The sequence below is a fragment of the Gymnoscopelus braueri genome (assembly GCF_963280865.1).
Source record: "Gymnoscopelus braueri genome assembly, chromosome: 2".
In the NCBI taxonomy this organism is placed as follows: Eukaryota; Metazoa; Chordata; class Actinopteri; order Myctophiformes; family Myctophidae; genus Gymnoscopelus; species Gymnoscopelus braueri.
In genome coordinates this window covers 8596163-8618491 of record NC_137604.1, presented here as the reverse complement: position 1 = coordinate 8618491, position 22329 = coordinate 8596163, and the positions used below count along the sequence as shown (strand labels likewise).

At 41.9% G+C, this 22329-nt stretch overlaps 1 protein-coding gene across 1 annotated transcript; it reads left to right on the top strand.

The window, feature by feature from the left end:
- Nucleotides 1–2168: 2168 nt before the first annotated feature.
- On the top strand, nucleotides 2169–20696 carry LOC308093847 (kelch-like protein 23; the record flags this gene model as incomplete). Its single annotated transcript, XM_080440224.1, has 12 exons — nucleotides 2169–2240; nucleotides 3290–3472; nucleotides 4327–4461; nucleotides 6479–6670; nucleotides 7424–7495; nucleotides 7889–8048; nucleotides 9147–9281; nucleotides 17444–17587; nucleotides 18141–18347; nucleotides 18810–18956; nucleotides 19774–19957; nucleotides 20480–20696. The coding sequence occupies 12 exons, from the start codon at nucleotides 2169–2171 to the stop codon at nucleotides 20694–20696; spliced, it is 1848 nt and encodes a 615-aa protein (XP_080296350.1).
- Nucleotides 20697–22329: the final 1633 nt, after the last annotated feature.

Sequence of the window (22329 nt, the reverse complement as noted above, 5' to 3'; positions counted from 1 at the left end):
TTTGGATACAATCTGAAGGAGTAATAGCAAAAAAATTGTTTTATATACAGTAAGTCGGCCTTCTGGTGGCGCTATAAAAGGCAGATGTGAAAAATGCAGGGCAAAGGTTTTTCCTTGGCCTCTAGGGAGTGCACATACAAAGTTTTACACAGATCGGTGCAGTGTTAGGTAAAACCACGAATCGGCCTGTTATAGCGCCACCATGAGGCTGATTTAAACATTTTCAAGTGGCATTTCTTCCCCAGTGAGAATGTAGGTGCAAAACTTCACAGAAATTGCATGCTGTGTTCAAGATTTGAGGGATTTTGTTCAAAACGGACCAATCCTGCAAACTTTGGAAGCCATTTTTAGCCAATCAGGATGGAATATGAAAAATCTGAAATACCCGTTTAATGACTATAGAGATACTGTGTACCGATTCGCGTGACGTTTGGACAAAATATAATACAGTAGGAGTACTGTAAAAAATAAGTTTTGCAAAAAGCAGCCTCCTGGTGGCGCTATAGGCCCATGTGAAAAAATTGGGGCAGAGGTTCTGAATTGGCATCCAGGGAGTGTGTGCACAGTTCCGCTGCGATCAAGCCAAACATACACTCTCGCCATGCCTTACGGCCTGGCGCAGACAATAACGATAGCATGTGAACAAATAACATACCTATACCAGCATAGTTTAACTAGCATTTATTCTACCGCTTGGAGGAGGCAGAAGAGTCACTCTCTAGGGTGTGTGGCTGATGCGTTATTATTTAAAGGCAGGGTAAGTGTGATTTTCTTTGGTTAAAATAAGTGTTTGTCAGTACCAGGAGTCTCCATGGAGACTCCTGTTACTGAACAAACACTTATTTTAACCAAAGAGACACGTATGTCTCTCCAGCTCTTTGTAAACAGAAAATACATTTTCAGGGCGGGATACCAATTTTATCCAATCAAGATAGAGAACTCACACAGCATACAGATTAAACAAGTAAAGTGATGACACAAATAAATTAGAAGATAAAATTGGAACTGGAACACTATAAAGCTTATAAATGGGAACTCTCTCCTGATTGGCTGACATTTTGCAACTCACCTGGATTTTATTTTATTTTATGTTTATTAAAGGAGTAGTTCACCCAAAAGATGACTTATCTTCTATCAATTACACCCACATGAAGCCTTGGAATTCATAGAGATTTGTTTGTTTTTGCCGTATCCTAAGCCAATTATTTGATGACCGGAGGAGTCACCGTACTGAGTCTTATATTGACCTATTATTGGCTTAGGAATGCGACAAAAACAAAACTATTCCAAAAATCTCCATTCAAGGCTTCATAGGGTGTATAATTGATAGAAAATAAGTATTTTTTTGGGTGAACTACTCCTTTAAAGAGCTGGGGAGACGAGGAAACCCCCGTTACTGAACAAACACTCTATAGCAATTTACTATCAGAAAATAGTGCTTTAACCTTTTAACAAAAACATTTTTGTTTCAACAAAAATATCACTTACCCAACACTTAATGTCTCAATACAAATAAATGTGAGTTTTCATACGAGGCACAAAGAAACATTTCCATGTTAATTTGTCAAAGAATGGAAAGAATCACATCAAACGTGTCTCATCGTGCCGTGTGTCGCGCTTGTGGATCTGCTACTTTTGATGCTTTTGTGTGACACTGTAGTATGATCAAGTTGGGCGTTAATGTACGAAAAAGCTTATCTAGAATATGGAGATAAGAGGTTTCTGCCCAACGGCAACGATATCAGATGACAGACAACATAATAAGCTGACAAGAAAGCTGTTTCTTTGCATTTTAAATGTGTTGAGAGAGTAACCACAATAAGCCAAAAAGCATCGGAAAACAGAGAAAAAGGCACATTTCCAAATCCATTATAATGGCAGTGAATGTAGCTGTTTTTTTTTGCGATCACGTGATTTGCTGGTCAAATGGTGACTCATAGGTTAGCGAAGAGTGCCATGATGGTTGTGTAAACACTGAAAACACCAGTACGTGCCAAAACACGTCCTTAGTGGTGTGGGCTTTGGATTGACACAAGTCAACACACGTCATTGGCAGTCGATGAGTAATAGTCAAATAGTAGTCAAGTAAAATGTCATAATCATGACAGCCCTAGTAACAGTAACGTGTGTGTTCTCTCTGCAGACGTGACCCTCACCTCAGCTCAGCCATGGCTGCTGCCTGCCAGAGGAAATCACCACAGGCTGCCAAGAGACTGAGACTGGACAGTGACACTGACAGTGTGAGTGTGTGTGTCTAAGTGTGTGCTATACTTGTGAGGACCAAATGTCCCCACAAATATAATGCAATGTGAGAAATGGGCATTGGGAGGACCATGTTTTATGGTTGGAAAAAGAGATTGGAACTAGAAAAAGTGCTCCTCCGAGCACAGGTCTCCGCCAGGTCAGGTATGTTATTGTGGGCCAGCAATGTTCGGAATTCGGAACTTGACTGTAGAGATGTGTACCGATTCGCATGATGTTTGGACAAAATTTGTAGGAATAATATATACAAAAAAGTTTAGCAAAATGCGGCCTCCTGGTGGCGCTATAGTAGGGCAATGTTGAAAGGGTGGCATTTGTTCCTCAACGTAGTGTTCCTCAATCTGTAGGAGTACTGTCAAAAAATGCGTCTTGCACAAATTGGCCTCCTGGTGGCGCTATAACAGGCCCATGTGAAAAATTGCGGCAGAGATTCTGAATTTGGCATCCAGGGAGTGTGTGCACAGTTTCGCTGCGATCAAGCCAACGGTGCCGGAGATTAGCTGTTCACAGACAGAATGACACACACGGAGGGGGACACACACACACACACACGGAAGGATGGATAGGGTGCAAAACACACTCTCTCGCCATGCCTTTCGGCCTGGCGGAGACAATAAGATTCAGGTTGGTTGGATTAGAGATGGATGCTTGACATACACTTAATTGCATGCTGTTGTGCACCAAAAAAATAGCTGATCTATAAGCTCACAACGTTGTGGGTTAGTTAGTTGATCTGCTATTTTTCGGCTTTAGGCTTACAGTTAAAAATGCCAAAAATAGATAAATAACGATGACATTCGTAAAATTGCTGTCAGACGTATAGGAAAACTATAAAGTGTTGACTCATTAAACTGTCACTGAGGGACTGATATATATATATATAAAAGGACAAATATGAAATTTCACAAGGTACACAAGGACAGTGTTCGAGCCACATTACCAGATCAGCAACATAACTCACAGATGAATAGTTGTTTATTTGTCTTATTTATAAATCTCCTTCTGGATGTTGTCTGTTGCACTTCAGGAGGACGACACCAGAGTACCTCTAGACTGGATGTTTGTGGATTCCAGCCATCCTAACAAGGTGTTAGAGGGCCTCAACAGGCTGCGGCTCAACACTACCTTGTTTGATGCGATTCTGTGCTGTGAGGGACAGGAGTTCCCCTGCCATCGTTACGTACTGGCCTCCTTCAGCCCTTACTTTGAGGTAAAATACCACACTTTTATTGACCTGCTGTTGTTAAGGGATGACTTCACCCATTTTCAACCTATCTTCATGGTCCTCACTAATGCTCATAATAATATGGTACCATTTTTGTCTACTCACTCTGTCTCTGAGGAGGACTGTGGGCAGTTCAGAAACCTACCTACCAGTGACATCATCTACAGTATGGGGAATACAAGCTAATATAAACTTCAGGTTATTTTCCTGAAAAGTTAGCATGCTATAATGGAAGCCATTGTTAATAAAAATCTAAAGAGAATTGGAAATCTTGTTAAAAACCCCTACCTAACGATGATGTCACTGGTAGGTGGGCTTCTGAAGCATCCACAACAGGCCTAAAAATCCATCTTCCAGGAGACCAAATTTAAAGAGGAGGTAAACTAACTTTTCCCATAGAAAGGAATGTCTTTTTTTTCCTCCTTTTCCTACTTTGAAATGAATTGAATACATAAGACCACAATGGAAAGGCCCCTGTACTTTTTTTGTGTTATCCTTTTAGCCTAAATGTCTGACTGTACCTCATGCTGTTTACATTTCTGTCTAATAATGTATTCTTCTATCAATCAGTGAGACACAGACCAAGAAGAAAGAAAATAAGAAATTCCACAATTTTATCATAAGCATTAGTGAGGACCAATTATATGAAGATAGGATGAAAATAAGTTAAATGTCCTGTAAGGGAATGACACTTAAATCCAAGCTTTGGCTTTCACGTGAACCGAACACCATGCTGTATCCAATCAATTAATGGACAGAACTTGACACAATGTAAATAAAAGGGCCTAAAAACCATGAACACTCCAATCCAACCATTCACATTATTTCAACCTGCACAGGCAATGTTTACATCTGGCATGAGAGAGTGCACACAGAAAAGGGTGACCTTCAGTGAAGTGGAACCTCAGATGATTGGTTTGTTGGTGAACTATGCCTACACATCTAAGGTGTCCATCTCTGCTGAAAATGTGCAGGTAATGTATCATGAACATTATTCATTGTCCATGTTTGTAGGGCATGATTACAAAATTTAATTTGACGATTAATTGCGATTTAATTGTGTTTTTGGCATTGGACATTGGATATGAATGAAACAAACATTTCTGTTTGGCCTTTTAGGCTTCATAATCAAACATTGCACAGGGCAGATATCTTAAGATAACTTAAAGCTGCACTATGTAACTTTCCTCTTCTACCCCGGATTTGGACCTGTTTTCCTGCGCAAGTGCTGAAATGTGTTAACCTGACTCCGCCAGATGAGTTCACATTAAGTTCACAATACAGCCTCCATCTGGTAACGCTCAGAGATTGGAGTTTACACCGACTCACGCCCGGTCGAACCAATCAGCGGCAGCTACGGGCAGGATCTTGGCGAGACCGGGTGTGACGCCCATAGACATATAAAGGTAGACGCCTCCTCTGGCTCTGAAGCGTCGGCATCTCGGACGCACTTCCGCTTCCTCTATGCTTCTGGGGGGCAGCTGGAAATGTCCGTGTGCGTCACAGAAGGGGGCGTTCAGTAGGCCAATCAGACGCAGGTGGGGGCGGGACAACTAGATTCTGACAAGTCCTGGAAAAGACGCGCTGTGTTTGGCCAGTAGTCAACACGCTGTGATTGGCCAGTGCCCGTTCCCCCTGGAAATATGGTGGCTACCATACCAAGCATGTCGCTCCAATGAACTGCAGAGGCCAATGAGGTATCTAGGTTTCTATATCTATGGTGACGCCCATAGATATAGAAACCTAGATACCTCATTGGCCTCTGCAGTTCATTGGAGCGATCTGTATCGCAATACAAGGCAAGCTGCCACTCAAAGCGACTACTGGCCAATCACAGCGTGTCTAACTGACTAGTTGCTGTGCGGCTCCCTCTTAAAGGGTTAAGGGCTGGGCTGGGTTACAAAAAGACCCGCCCCCACCTGCCTCTGATTGGCCTACTGAACGTCCCCTTCTGTGACGATGCTTGCCTTCTCTAAAATGGTGCCTGAAATACAGCTGCCTCAGAGCCGGAAGAGGCGTCTACCTTTATATGTCAATGGTGACGCCATCGAGAAGCGCCTATTGCATTGTAGTTCTTTCACTATTCATCATGGCCGTTACCACGAACAACAACACTACAAGTTGCGCAGCCACTATATGTCATGTAGACACGTCAATATGATTGGTTGGAGTTAGCACGCCCCGACAGTGATAGACAGACTTTCCCATCCAATCACCTGCCAAGTAGCTTGAAAAAAGGGACCGCCGTCTTGCAGCGGTTGGGCTACCGAGGTCCCAGATGGAAGTAGGTTGTGAAACAAATGTGTGAAGCAAGCTTCTTCCATCTGGCGGAGTCAGGTTAGACATTTGTACCATTGAGCTAATAGAGCCTGCCTGCTTGCTCAGGGAATAGATTTAATCTTGACCATCAGGTAAAAAATCGTGTCAAATCCTGTGTCTAGGTGATACATGACCTTTGACACAATCTAATTTCTCAATAGAAGAGCAGGGAGACAAAATACAACCACAATTGTTTTTTATAAGTTATATTGTATTAACATACTCTTCTTCTACTTCTAAGAAAGAAATTACTGACGTATTTAATTCTGCTTTTTAATATACATTTGAAAATGTATGAAATGTTTTCATGGAAACGATTATGACTTTGGAACAGCCTGCCCTTCTATATTAGAAGTGCTAATTCTATTGGGGCTTTTAAATCCCTTCTTAAAACACACTTTTATTCTTTAGCTTTTAATCACACTTAAGTTCATGTCTTGATCTTGTTGTATGTGATGTGTGACTTTGTTGTTGTTGCACTTGCATACTTTGCTGTTGATGTTTTTTGTCTCACCCTGTACAACACTTTGGTCAATTTCAATTGTTGTAAATGTGCTTAAGTAATTGCGATTATCTCACATAATATTGCGATTAGACGATTATTGTGACAGGCCTACTTTGTCCTACATAATGGGTGCTAAATAAAAAATACATTTTGTTCATTTGGTCTAGGCCCTGCTAGCAGCGTCCAACTTGTTGGACTTCACGGCTGTTCGACAGGCCTGCTGTGACTACATGATGCGTCACATTGACATAAATAACTGTGTAGGGATTTACTGCTTAGCCGAGGCTCACTCCTGCAAAACGTTGGAGAAACGCAGCATGGATCTCATTCTGCAACACTTCAGTGTCATCTACCAGCAGGTCAGTCAGTCGTTGAGGGATCATACATTATACAAGTTGTTGGTCCGTTGTTGGCTGTTTTTCTCCTATAACTTACTTGTTGTTACTATTACTCAAGCTTTCACCATCACAACTGACCCAGACCTACATTCTATCAGTCATTGTTCAGTGATAGTGTATATATATTAACCCATTAAGACCTGAGGCCGATTCTACAAATGCCTTCTAAATCTGTAGTTCTCAAACTAAATGATATGAATTTGGCCACGGACCCCCATCTGAAAATGTTCTGTGCCAGGGACCCCCAGAAGAGAAGATTTGTGTTAAAAAATTCTACATTTAAAAACGCTTTCGTGATTTTTCAAAAAATACAGTCACATGAGTGACATGTGCTGGACACAGAGTAACGGTTCAAAAGAATAAAAGTCTGCACAACAGCATTGCTCCTAAAAGTGTTTTTTAACTTTAAAACACAGACAAGGGATACAGGTGGTACAACTTTTCGGTCACACATGGCCTTCATCAGGAGGCCAAAAAACTAACAAAAAACAGGAGCAATACTGTTTTGTGGACTTTAATTAAACAACCATCCATCACCAGTGAGCACTTTGAATGGAGAAAAGGTTACTTCAGTATGAAGTATGAGAACAGGGGCTTATCTATCAGCTAATCTACTGTATGTTTTTTTTTCTCTACTAATAGGAAGAGTTCCTCTCTCTCTCTGTGGAAAGACTGGCAGACATTCTTTCCAGTGACCACCTCAATGTGCCCAAGGAGGACATGGCGTTTGAGGCTGCCATGTTGTGGTTGGCTAAGTGTCCTACTCGCAAGCAGAACATTGAAAAGGTCAGTCACCTTGCCAGACAATCAGTGTTCTCTCCGCCTATCGATACGTCTGGGGACATCTAAATGCAAGGTAGTCGCTTGAACGGCGCCTGCTGTAATATCCAAAACTGTTAGTTTTCAGGATTCAAATTCCAAATTAGCCAAAGTAGCAGATCGACAAGCTCAAAACGTGTCACTTTGTGCCCTTTTTCAAGCTTGTGTATCTGCTACTTTTGATGCTTTTTTGTGACGCTGTAGCAAGTAGGGCGTTAATTTACAAAAAAAATAAGTTAGAATATGAAGATAAGACAACAATATGGTTCTAGCTGGTGCTATGCATGATTGTTATCTAATGTTGTTCACCCAATATCCAGTTGGACTATTAAATAAAGAGTGTTCTATGTGTTCTTTAAGGTGCTACAGCAAATCCGTCTGCCTCTCATCAGCCCCGCCTACCTCGATACTGTGATTGAGTCTCTGGAGGTGGTGAAAGAACACCAGGGCTGCCAGAGGTTCATCTCTGAGGCCAAGGATCGGCCCTACCGTAACACAGCACGCCCACGCAGGACCACAGGTACTCTGCTGAACGCACACATGTTGCAGCTGATAATGGTACAGAAAATGCATGAAGCTTTTTCTAGTTTTTGCCGAGACACATTCCCACAATATGCAAGGGATAATGTACGGGTACCTGGTCATCACCCTGAAGGGCATTAATTTTCAATAATGACCAACTACACGTACATTATCCTGCTTATTACACGGCTAGTTAAAACATTCCCTGCCATTGACGGAGATCTCCATCATTTCAAATCCACCCGTTCAAATACATTGATAAATTGACCCAAAAGTAACAACAAAACAAAGTATTTCCTTGCTTACGGCAATGAAAGTATTCCATAAGTGTTGGGAAGACTCGCCCCAAAACACGCTCGCCCGCATTCTATATATTGCGGATTTGCCTATAATACCGCCGGATTTGCCCCGGGGGGACTGTGTTTTGGGGCGAGTGTTTTGGTATTCTTGCCGTTGTTGCGCGACGGTCGCCTACGTAAACAAGGAAGTGTAGTGAATCAAATGGAATCACTTTTCAGTTATTGCATCGTCTATTTCTCACTTCAAATGTTTTCAAAGACATTCTTGAGAGCAACGTTTAGTTGTAAATTATATGGTGTGTTTGTTTACATGGCTGTCATGTTGGATACAGCATTAAAATCAAGCAGCGCAGGTTGATATGCGCATGTGCTCTGAGTCTTTGATTAGACAGCGATCTGATATTGAGCTCATCGGTCATTATCCAGAAATAACACACTGCTGAATTCAGTGATTGAAGCAAGCATTCAACCAAGCTGTGTAATACGCAAACATAACTGTTAGTGTTGTAAAGATGAACGCATATGAATCGGAAATTGATTGTAACTTTAAAGATACGGCTACATCAATGCGAGTACTGCTGGATCCACCGTAGCCCTATACTGTATACCTCATCGTACGACAAATAGCGAATTGTGCGTTGTGACTTGTGAGCTTGTGGATCTGCTACGTTTGCTACTTCGGAAAGTGTTGAAACGTGACTATCTATCCAGCATGCCTGTGAGATGGTCTCTAATTTGTGAATAAATGTGGTTTCTCTACTCTGTGTCACCTGCTCCTTCTCCCCCGCTTGCTGAAGTGATCGTGATGATGGGAGGTCAGAATCATGCGGGGGGCATTCACAAGGTCCAGAGCTTTGATCCCCTCACCGATGAGTGGACGACTCTGGGACGTCTGCCTCTGGAAGTAGACTCGCATGCTGTGGTTATGTCAGGTGAGGATCACCATCAGAGTCAATCAACCTAGCGCCTGTAATGGATCCTACTCTGTTTTACTTCTGACCTGATCTGTAGCGATGTAGTCACATAAATAGAATGCAATGAGAAAAGGGTAGTGCTTCCAAAAAGCTAGGATACCAGGTAAACACCAAACCTACCATCTGTCTAAACAATAATGCTATCTAAATAACAAATATTTTGCTCAAGCCAAAACTATAAATAATGTTATTTATTTTGGATGAAAGACGTAACTTGAAATGTTGGCACTATGACTGTTAACGGAGCATGTGAGCGGAGCTGTAGTGGGGAGCGGAGCGGGACGATTTTTTACGTAGCGGGGAGCAGGTTTATAAAAAGGTAGTAGGACCGCTACTCGGAGCAAGGACCGCCAGCCGCTCCAAGCCGCTCCGGCCGGGGCCGTGCACCGCATGTTTGAGCATGCCCGGTCGCACAGACACAGACACACAGACATCCAGAAGTGCCCAACCCACGTCCTTGATCAAGATTTCATTCAAATTTCTCCGTAATCCACACAATTATGTTTTATAAATACCTTTTGTCAGTTTAATTATATCACCAGCCAATCAAAGGATATGATTTGAAATGCAAGTTCTCTCCCTCTCAGTGATTAGTCATTAACCCACAGGATTTAATATTGTCGGTCTGATTAAAAAAAGACTGTCTACATAAAAAGGAAACTTGGATGGCGTTCTTAGCAACATAGTAGGCCTAGCTGTCCATCTAGGCTCATGGGGACACATTTGTGCAAAAAGAAAGTGTTTAGGACAAGCGGCAAACAGAACGTGTTTTTCATTTTTTTTGCTGCTGAGCGGCCTGGAGCGGGGAGCGAGAGGTGTGCAAATCAACGTGAACGACGGAGCGGAGGGGAGTGGAGCGGGGGGGAATCAACATGAGTGGATAGCGAGCGTGACAACAGCTCCCTGGAGCAACGAGCGCCATTTCCCCCCGCTCCATTCCGCTCACATGCTCCGACTGGTAAAAGGGTTTGAGCTATATAATGGCAAGAAGAAAGGTAGTGTGCATCCAAGAGAGCAGGTGGATGGGGAGTAAGACCAGGAATATCGGAGTGTGGTTCAAACTGTTCTACCATATTGTGGACGGGAGAAGAAATGGGGTCTGTATAATCAGAAAAGAAGCGTTCAGAATCAATTTTAGCCAAGAATCAAATGGTGAAATTTGAACAAGCAAGAAAGTTGTGTGGAGTTCAGGGAGGAGTTAAGACAAGCGCTAACAGGCATTTCACATTCTGACAGCTCACGTTAACTCTCCACCAGTACGCACACCCTCAGGCCACATCCACACGGAGACGATTTTAGGTGAAACCGCATAAGTTTTTAATCGTTTGCATGTTTCGGCCACACGGAGCCGGCGTTTTGGGTGCCCGAAAACGCACATTTTTGAAACCGGGTCCCAGAGTGAATAAATCTGAAAACGCCACCCTTGCGTCTCCGTGTGTACAACCAAATACGGCAATACGCATCTTTCCTGAACCGATGACGCTATAGCTCCACCTCTCGCTTAAACCCGCCCCCCCGTCCCCCCGTCCCCCCACCCCCCGAAGACGCCACCCTTGCGTCTCCGTGTGTACAACCAAATACGCATCTTTCCTGAAACGATGACGCTATAGCTCCACCTCTCGCTTAACCCGCATGCACCGAGCACCCCCCCCCCCGACCCTGCATGCGCCGCCGCCCGCCCACAAGTCGAGTCACAAGGTTGTCAAGTCGAGTCACAAGGTTGTGTCAAGTCCCTCACTACTATTGTTCCCCAGCCCACCCACAAAGCACTCAGGTTTATATCTTGAAGAGAGAAACTGTATCTTAAAGTCAAGAATTAAACCAGCATAAAGCTGTTCATGTATCCATTACAACATTACATGTCTGATCATTTAGTTAGAACTAGGGAAAGGCTAAATTACACTAAAGAAATGGCATGTTTGATACAAAATTGTTTATTTTTTAACATTTGGCAGGCTCAAACTGGCACAGCCTTTCTGAGTAGTTGGTGTGTGACATTTCTGTGTAGCAGACATAAAACTGCATGCACACACACACACACCATAAATTATAATTTACTGACTACATTTTGCAGTTTGGGTGCAGTTGGGTCAATCAAAGACAAATAGCCTAGTGAGATTTGGAAAAATGTACATTTTCCTGCGCTGTGATCTGGGCCCAGGAAATTAGTAGAATTATCCTGCGCTGTGATTGGCCAATCACAATCTATTCAGGACTGTGATTGGCCAGTGTCACATGACACATGTGCATAGCCCTATATAAGCAACCATAACTTGAAAAAAACCAAATATTTGTTTTTTTCAAGTTATGTTTCGTCCATCATAAAGAGTGTTTCAATAAATGTATTTATCTTTTGTACATGATTGGTTGACTCCATTCAGTATTGTGATTAGCTAGCAAGACACCGCCCACTTCACACAGGGTGTGATTTTATTAATTATTAATGAATATTGGATAAACTGTGGGTGAAATGATGCAGGAAAGGAAATACATTAATGGCATTTATCTATAATCTTGACGTGTCTGTGTTTGTTTTGTAGTATTTTAATATTACGTTATTTTCCATCAGGCACAGTTTAGCCATCTAGTACTACAGGACACATGCAGTGTTGCCAGATTCTGTGAGAGAAACAAGCAACCAGGTCTATGAAAACCAGCCCAAAATCACCCCAAAAGAAGCGACTATGGGCCACATGAGCACTTACATCAGCTATTTGAAAATAGTAGATCTACAAGCTCGCGACGCGTTGTGAGCTTGTAGATCTGCTATTTTCAAATAAAATCTTGCGGGGAAATGATGATAAGCAGATCTGGCAACACTACACGTGTTTTTATTTTGTTTTTGCAAAGGGGTCCTTGGTAAAAACAAAAAAAAAACTACAACACAGTGGAATAAAGGCATCTCTTTAAGCTTATATATATATATATATATATATATATATATATATATATATATATATATATATATATATATATATATATATATATATATAGCAGAGAGAAACTTATGGTGGAAAAAAAATAAGGAAGGAATTCAAGTTTGGTGGGAGTGATTTGGTGAAGTTAAAGTTATTAAACCTGCGGACGAATGGAAAAGTGGCGACGTGAGAAAGTGATGGATTACGCAGAGACTTTATTGCTGTTACCATGGATAAAGTAAATTCGACAGTGGTGAGTGACTTTCATGTTTACAAGTACGTATATCTCGCTGGCTGGTGCTACAGTTGTTGTTGGGGTGGTGGCTGGCTGGGGTCATAAACAAAACACGAACGACTATAGTTGCATCGCGACCCGTTGTGAGCTTGTAGATCTGCTATTTTCAAATAGCTGATGTATATGTTAGAGTGCTCATGTGGCCCATAGTCGCTTGACTCGCTTCTTTTGGGCTGGTTTTCCTAGACCTGGTTGCTTGTTTTTCCTCACAACACTGGCACTGATGATAACTGGACGGCAGCCGTCGTAGAATCAAAATGACCCCGCTGGGGGTGGCGGTGGCGTTTGCGGTAGAGTGAGCATGGGTTTGTATAAAGAGAGAGAGCGCATTTGCGGTAGAGTGAGCATGGGTTTGTATAAAGAGAGAGAGCGCATTTGCGGTAGAGTGAGCATGGGTTTGTATAAATAGGCCATATTGTCTAGGTCCTTTTCGTTCAGTTTCGTTCCCATCAAGTGGACCTAAATAATCTCTGCTTCTTAAAAAAGATCTATTGGTAGTAAGTAAGAAAAAGAATTACCGACATCTGATCTGGCGCAGTATTTTTATAATTAGTGTTTAAAAGTCGGTACTATTTTCTTAGCGTCGTAATACTTTCAAAGGGGTGGTGCGGTTTTTGGCACGTGATTCCCGTTACAACCAATGGGGTCGCCTCTATTTCCACCATTTCCTGCAACAACAGCCATAGCAACGGTAACGTCTGAAGAAAATAAGTCAAAACAAAGAAAATATCCTTCAAAAGCACAGCAAAAGGACTCGAAACGATGCTATATGAATCTTATGTCTGTCCAGAAAGAAGAGGTTCAGGAATTTACACGGACAAGATGGGATACATGTACAACAAGCCATGGATACGCGACGGTCGTCTGTCCCGACCGAACTTCAACCAGGTGTTTGCACTTTTCCATTTACGGCCCGTACATCTACATAAACGTTCAGATTTCAAATATAAAGTGCTTACCGCATGGCCATTGATGTTAAAATTCGGTATGGTCCCGCAGAAATACCCGTACATTCCGTATTGTTCAATAAAGAGTATTCTTAACCGATCGGTGGCCATTTTCTCACAGATTTATAATGTATCAGAGTGCAATACACCTCCCATCCGATAGGGTCGCGTAGTTGAAAGGATATGGTAAAAATGGCCACCGATCGGATTAACAGGCTTTTTATTGAACAATACGGAAGATACAGGTACTTAATTTGTGTACATAATTGTAACATCCATGGTCATGGGTAAGCATTTTAAATCTGAAATATGAACGTTTATGTAGATGTACGGGCCGTTAATGGAGAAAGTGCAAACACCTGGTTGAATGTTTCAAGGCAACTACAGAACGTGCGTCAACGTTACTTATATAAACATCAACATTGTGTGGATATGGGTTCTTACAAGCCTCCTGAGGACGCTGGGTTTCATGCAACATTCTACCAGCGTGTTATTGACAAAAATACATTAATGTGAGAGGAGAACGGCAGAAGGATCAACTCTCTCAAACAGAAACGTCAGCAGGTGAGCCACACACACACACACACACACACGGGGGGGGGGGGGGGGGGGGGGGCTCACATTTTAACATGAGACTGAAATAATGTATTGTGTTATCAGATAAAAGCATTGAAAACAGCAGATCTACAAGCTCACAACACATCACAACGCGTTGTGAGCTTGTAGATCTGCTATTTTCAATAGATTTATTTGGGGGGAGACACATTTTAACATGAGACTGAAATAATTTTTTATGTTATCACATGAAAAAAATCAATTGAAAATAGCATATCTACAAGCTCACAACACGTCGCGTTGTGAAAGTAAAACTACCTCAAAATTCTACTTGAGTACAGTAGCCTACTTGAGTAAATGTACTTAGTTACTTTACACGACTGAAAGTACAGGTACTAAAAAAAACGTACAGTACTCAAGTGAATGTCCACCACTGCATCTCACCAGTGCTGATAAAGCCCATAAGCTAATTGGCAATATGGCCAAGTAAGAGATTGTAAACAAAACATGCATGTCAATATTGGACTGTCAAATATTGATTTGTCATTTTATGATTGTATGGGTGCTATTACTGTATTTTAAACATTCGTGTGTCATTTCATCCATGTTCCATCTCTGTGATAACTCAGACATCTTTACATCGTTAACAGCTAATACACCAGATGTTGTGATTGATAAAGAGTCCAGGGAAGTGTCTGTATTAGATAGCCTGCACCTTTGACTCTAGCCTAGAGGAAGCCTTTATGCCAAAGGTCATTAAATACCAACCACTCCTACATACCATCTCAGAGCTGGGCTATTAGGTGCAGACTATTTATTATTTATTTATTATTAGACTATTTGGCAGCCTATAGGACATACCCACATACTGGCTGTTAGTGGGTTTCAACAACTTTGGATGCCCAAAAAGGTTGGCAAAGTATTGTGCTGTAATTGGCAGCCGCCATATATGGCGGAAACGGTGTTACTTATACCCATAGTAGAGTACTGAGTGACATGTTTATTGTATCGTGAAGACATATGCCAGGATTATGTGAATGTAACCTTACTGCACCTATAATATTTGTGTCCCTGTATGTTTCTCCTTTATGTGAACATAAATAAATGGTTAAAGTGTGTATGTGTGTGTGTGTGTGTGGGGAAATGAACCACCCTTCGCTGACCGCTACAAGATCTTCTGTGAGAGTCATCCGCCATGGCTTATAGTTGACCAAGAGGTGCTGAAAATAAACCAGCTACGAAGGATGTTCTAAACACAGTGAAGAAGCATGAGGATGCTTGATGCTTGATGCTTCAAACTACAGGTAACTCAAATACCATGTGTGTCTTTGACAGTTCTTGGAAACAAAACAAAAACCTTTATGCTAAAAAGTATATTATAGATGTATTCCCTCACAAAAATGTCTATGAGAGTATATTTAAACTAAATTGGCTATCATTGTTAATACATCTTTATTTATACACTTGTGCTCATCTTTCCCTAACATTTTATGTTGCAGGCAGGATAAATTGAAGTGGAGGTTGACCCCTGATTTCCCCCAGCTGGTTTTTCACTGCCCTACCAAGTGCAACATCTCTGAACATGTCCTTCCTAGGTATTTTAGGAAAAAGGTTTGGTGATGCAGGGCTGCAAGACATACTTATTGAGTCCAGTTGGTGCCCCAAATCCATCAATGGTGTGATCAGTGGTCATCCACAGGAGATTCAGTCTGCACTTTCATATTTTGTCATATTTGTATACTATTGTTGCACTGTCAACCAACATTTCTCTGTTCATACCTGTGAGTGACACAGAAGGCCTGATCTGGGGGGTGGGTGGGAGGGTTGATGTACAAATGACACATGCTGTGACACACTGTGGTATTTTAATAAATATTTCATACCATATGTTGTAATAATTTGGAGCTTTAGTGTATTTATTTTACTCTAGTCCATTTTTGGCATTATTCCAATCTAGGGGGCTGATTTTCAGCCATTTTGGGCCAAGGAGTGCTGCTTTTTTTCTCCTACCTTTCAGTACACAGTAGGTTGTGACATTTTCTATGTATGAAATATAAGCTTTTAGCTAAATGTACTATGTGTATGTTTCATTGTGCTGGGCACCAATCACTTCAGTAGAAGCGTTTTCTTTCTACATTTCATGATCAAAATTCAAACATGAGTACACTAAGGCACCAATACTTGTTTCAGATGTTAGGTACACGTATTTATAACATTTGAGAAAGATTTTGTGTTGCCAAAATCAATTTTCAATATTTTATAAGCAAAAATAGCAGCACAAGATTTTCGTTTTTTGGTTATTCACTTTAATATACATTTCTGGCTTGTGAAAAAATACTGCAGGATTTTGTGCGGAGGTATTTTAACCCAAAGTCCACAAGGGTATTGTCTCTTGCAAAAATAGATCCAAAACGAAATCCATTTTCTAGGCACTTTTTGGAGGGTCACGACACGGCCTAAAAGAGAGAGAGAGCGCATTTGCGGTAGAGTGAGCATGGGTTTGTATAAAGAGAGAGAGAGCGCATTTGCGGTAGAGTGAGCATGGGTTTGTATAAAGAGAGAGCGCATTTGCGGTAGAGTGAGCATGGGTTTGTATAAAGAGAGAGCGCATTTGCGGTAGAGTGAGCATGGGTTTGTATAAAGAGAGCGCATTTGCGGTAGAGTGAGCATGGGTTTGTATAAAGAGAGCGCATTTGCGGTAGAGAGCATGGGTTTGTATAAAGAGAGAGCGCATTTCACACACAGATCATTCACAGGGAAAAAAACAAAACGAGTCATCCGAGTCATCTAGTCTCAAGTCGAGTCGGGAGTCATTGGCTAGCAAGTCGGAGTCGAGTCTCAAGTCTCTGGTCTTTTACCGTCCGAGTCGAGTCGCAAGTCTTTACATTCACAGGTCGAGTCGCAAGTCGTCAAATATGCGACTCGAGTCGAGTCACTATGACTCGAGTCCAATTGTCTGGTAGTAACTACTGAGTTATAAAGCTGATGTAAGCCTGGCATTTCTTGGCTAGATCGAGGGTTCCCAAACTTTTCAGGCCGCAACCCCCCAAAAGAATCACATTTGAACTGGGGACCCCCCACCCTGACAAGCACTTGGACTTTAGTTTAACTCGGTTCCACAGATAAAAATGTGAAAATAGTCGAACTACAAGCTCGAGGCGTTGTGAGCTTGTAGATCGGCTATTTTCACAGTGTTTGCCTCTTTCTTACGTAATATTTGGCAATTTGGTATTAAAAAGGTCTTTAGAAATGACAAGGGTTCCTAGTTTGGGAACCCTTGGGCTAGATAAGTGAACCATCACAGTAGTACAGAAGAGATATGAAGACATTTCAAGTTCTGTATGCTTTTTTTTCCTCATTTAAGGCATACCTCGTTGGTTTAATTCTGCTCTGCTTCCACCATAGGCTCCTTTCTGTATTTGGCCGGAGGATTCCTCCCAGATGATTTTGCACCTTCAGAAGACGAAAGTAGACAGATGTGGCGCTATGATGTTGACCATAACTCCTGGTTGAAGATGGCTCCCATGAATGAGCCACGCGTCTTCTTAAGTAAGACTGTCAAACTCCTGTATGACATTCAATTTAACCATACTAATCTTGGCGTCCCTATTTTGGGCATACCATTATACAATATTTATCTACCTCTTTACATTAGGGCAAAAACTGTATTTGCTCTATACATATTATGTATAGAGAATCTTTGTTCTTTGTTCTGTTATTGGAAATTGCACTAATTTATTCACTAGCTTCTGCTGCCATTTATGTCTTGAAAAAGTGCTAAATCCTGTCTGCTTCACCCAAAACCTTTTTAAGGGGCATAAATTCAATAAACATCACACATCAAATTAAATGTTTATAACTAACTTTTGATAGTGGTAGTAGTGATATGTTTATAGTTTGGCCCAATTTTAACATAGGCACTGTTTATTTTCTTTCCACATTCATGAAATTTCAATTTGAAATTCAAGTTGAATTTAAAATGATCTGTTGCCGTCTTTAACTTTGAGTCAAGAGTAACTTTGAGCATAATGGCCAAGGTCATCAGTTCTAAAGCTCTGTTTTATTGGTATTGTTTCCCTGCTCAACCCCTCATGGTCCATAGGGCTGGTGATGCTGGATGGATATGTGTTTGCAGTGGGCGGCCAGGGGAGTGAGAAGAGTGAAGACTCACTGGAGCGCTACAACCCCAAGACCAACACCTGGCGGATCACGGAGTCCATCGGTGTGGCAGCCTACGCTGATTTTGATGATTTTGATGCTCAGCAACATGCTACAGTGGTGGCTCTAGATGGACTGCTCTATTTTATTGGTAAAAAAAACACGTTTTCTATGTGATACGGGTACATAGGAATATTCTGCGTTAGTTCCATTGATCCAAGCCGGAACACAATCGATTAATTGATCATAAAAATAAATATGCTCTGAACATTTTTTCAAGCTACTGGTCTGCTGTGGGACCATGAATGCACAAACAGGGGCCAGGGGCTCGCTAATTCTAGATGTAAGATGTTAATCACGTGACATCATGTGAGCTTGGTAGATCTGCTATTTTAACTATTTGTTGTACAACAAGGCATGTATAGCAGTACTTGAATGGTTAAGAAAATGCTTTTTCTTTTTAACAAATGAAACCCTGATCATAATGGGTAACTGCAAAAAGACCAATTTTTTTGCGTGTGTGCATGTGTTTGTTTCATGCAGGTGCATACAACTTTTGTATTCATCCTTCTCCTGAATAATGTGTGTGTGTGTGTGTTGTCCTGGGCCCTAGGTGGCATGTCCCCTCATCAGAAGATAAAACCGCCCCATGTGGCCAAGTACAACCCTGAAACATCCGTTTTGACAGAAGTCGCTCCTATGCAGGTTCGGCGTAATGATGCGGCTGCCTGCGTGCTCAATGGAAAGATCTATGTTACAGGTATCTTTTTTTCTTTTTTTTTCTTCCCAATTTAATTATGCCAATGAATTCCTCCCCACACACATTAGTGTGTTGTCAGTCACTGCTGTTGTATCCTACTGACTCACCTGCCAATGAGGAGCCCCCACAGGGAGGACGTAGAGCCTCGGTCCTACTCCTCCCACCCCAGCCCGTAGCAGTACATGCAGTGACAAATATCACTGTCTCCGCCCGGCCTCCCTCCCCAAACACCGGGCAATTGTGTTCGCATAGGCACTCGACAAAGCCAGATGCACCATAGTGGATTTGAACCAGCCGCGTGGTGGGCAGCTACTTTACCACTGCGCCACCCGAGTGCCCCATATATCTGTTCTTAAAGGCTGTTAGTCAGTGCTGGAAGAAGTACTCTTTTTGTAAAAGTAGCAATACCAGAATGTATGAATACTGTGTTGCAAGTAAAAGTCCTGAATTCCAAATTTTACTTGACTAGTCCAGTAGTTTAATGTTGTTTCTTTTAGCGTGAGGCTTCATTAGGAGATACTGATTGATTTTAGCCTAGGAACCCACCAAAAATGTCAAAAGCACAATAATCCTCTTTTTTACCACAAACTTTTTTTTTTATTAATAAACTACAAAGTGAAGAGTAGTACATAACGTCAAATACTTTTACTGGACCAAAAACGTTACTGTTTGCCTCTGAGATGTAAAGTAAAAGTACCTCAACAAGTACAGTACTTGAATAAATCTTAGTTCCATAATAGACTTGCTTCAACTTAGTTTGGGCACATAATAGAACCCACTAACAGTCCTTATGCTCTTAATTCTTGGTTATCTATAGGTGGCAACGTGGGATCGTATCCTCGGGGATCGATCGCGGAACGCTCAATGGAATGCTACAACCCCAAGACCAACCAGTGGACCATGTGTGCCCCCATGCCAGTGGAACGCTACATGCATAGCGCGGTTGCAGTGGACAGAATGATCTACGTACTGGGAGGGCGGATCGACATGTACCCGTCCAGGTAACACACGGCTGCTCCACGAATGTGTGGGAAAAGGTGTCTCAAAGATGGTATTTAGGAATGTCCGCCATCCCATTTTTCGCTTGAGGCGAAATGGTAGGCTACACAAACAGTCTCCTAAGTGGGCGCCTCCTAAGTGGGCGCCATCTGACGGCAGATCTTGCGAACGTCCTATATGTTTACTGGTGCTAGATCTCGCGAGAGGTGTTGCTGGGACAGCGAAAGGTCAATAAAGATGATTGTCTCCTGATTTGTCTCTCTGAAACATGCCATTTTAGTGTCAGAATGTTTGGAAGATTGTGTGGCTTTGTGGTCCAATATTTAGCTCAGTAACCATGGGGTAAAGAATCGTTCTGAAGGTGTGTTCAAGTTCACTCTCCCATTGGAATTAATAGACTCCAACCTAATTCTCCTAAAGAGGCGACCACCTAAATGGCGGGTCTTGGTTTCCTATTTGTCTTGGGGTGGCTTCTTTTCCACACCAGACATTTCTCTCACGGCTAATGGTCTCTCTTCATGTAGGTATCCCCGGAGCATCGAACGCTACTGTGAAGAGACAAACACGTGGGAAACTGTGGGAGACATGCCTGTTGATCGCTTCAAACTCATCTGTCTCTCTCTCAAGCTGAGGACGGATCATACACCTGTGGTGGTTCATATAGATGATTCATACGAATCACCAAACAAATCATCTGTATCAAACGATGAAGGTGAGAATTCTGATGAAGAAGATAGGTAGGGCAATAGATTCCAGTGGGGTGTGGGGGTGTAAAACCTACCTGTGTGCAACCATCATCTTCAGTAGGTATCTCCATAGAGGGAATCGTTGCTGTCGGGTGTAAACCTTTATTACCATTTTCAACATTAACAAAAAAAGTTAAATGGTAAATAGTCTATCCACAGGCTCACAGTTGTGAGCTATTAGATCTGCTATTTTCACTACTTTTGTGCGACACTCTTGTATGATTCGGGGCATTCATTTATGAAAAACATAACATTTTGAAACATGGAGATGCAAGGTTTCTGCCCGACGGCAACAAAATAAATTTCTTGGATTAATGCCCCGTCTTCCCTGGCACATGTGCAAATAGACTGCTGGATGTACACTAAAGTATGACAGTTCCGCTCAGGTTAACCGCTCACTGTTAACGTTTTCACTGTCAATAGATTGTATATTGCATTAAAGGAGACATCCGGACATTTTAAGTGTTATCTTTGATGTGTCGCTAATCACTCGCCATCGTTGAAAGGGACGTTGAGTTATTTCAGAGAGTCCCGTGACGTGCAGTCTGTCGACCCCCTCCGTTGGCATAATGGGAGCCCGTGTAAGAGTCCCCGACGAGCTAACGCTAATGCAGAACGAACTAACGCTGGTTGCTTGTTTCTCTCCCTGGCAACACCAAGTTGCCAGGTTCTGGGAGAGAAACAAGCAACCAGCGTTAGCTCGTTCTGCATTAGCGTTAGCTCGTCGGGGACTTTCACTGCCTGTTAGGGTATCATGAGACTCCACAATGAGCAGTAGTAGAGAAAATACTAACTTTGCATCGGTTATAATAGACGATTTTCACTCTTACACGGGCTCCCATTATGCCAACGGAGGGGGTCGACAGACTGCACGTCACGGGACTCTCTGAAATAACTCAACGTCCCTTTCAATGATGGTGAGTGATTAGCGACACATCAAAGATAACACTTAAAATGGGCGGATCTCTCCTTTAACTGTTGATTGACATATACATTGTACATAATGTATGACCCTTACTGTGTAGGCTGGCTGACACTGTAAATATAACAGCCTCACATCCACTGACAGTCTGTACATATACAGTATATATGAAGACAGAAGTCATTAGGATAACTTAAAAGCACACTCACAAGTTCAACAGGCCAAGGATATCATTATTAAAAAGCCTTTAATTACCCATTTTGCCTTGTAAGAGTTGCTAGTCTGAGTTTTTTTTCTTTTCTTTTTGGTCTGATAATGAGGGTGGTGGTGGTGGTAAGTTGTGTAAATGTGAATGCCATGCAAGTTTGTATTTATTTTAGTTTGACTTTCTATTTTTGTGTGCCAATTTGTACAGCAATTAGTTGTACAGCAAGATGCTCTGTATGTATTGATGATGCAGAAAGACAAACATCTTTGTTCCATGTTTGTCTCTAGGGATTAATGTAACGCATTGAAAAGTTACAAAGCTATATAAGGACAGATTATTCAACCTACGTTCAGTCCTTACAGTACACACAATGGCCCGGAGGCCCAATTACATCTGTATATTGCAGCAAAAGAAATGTCTTCAAGAATGTATTTGAGAACCACACATCTAGTTCGACTGTAAGAAGTGATATGCTCTAATCAAGAGCACAGCACAGTG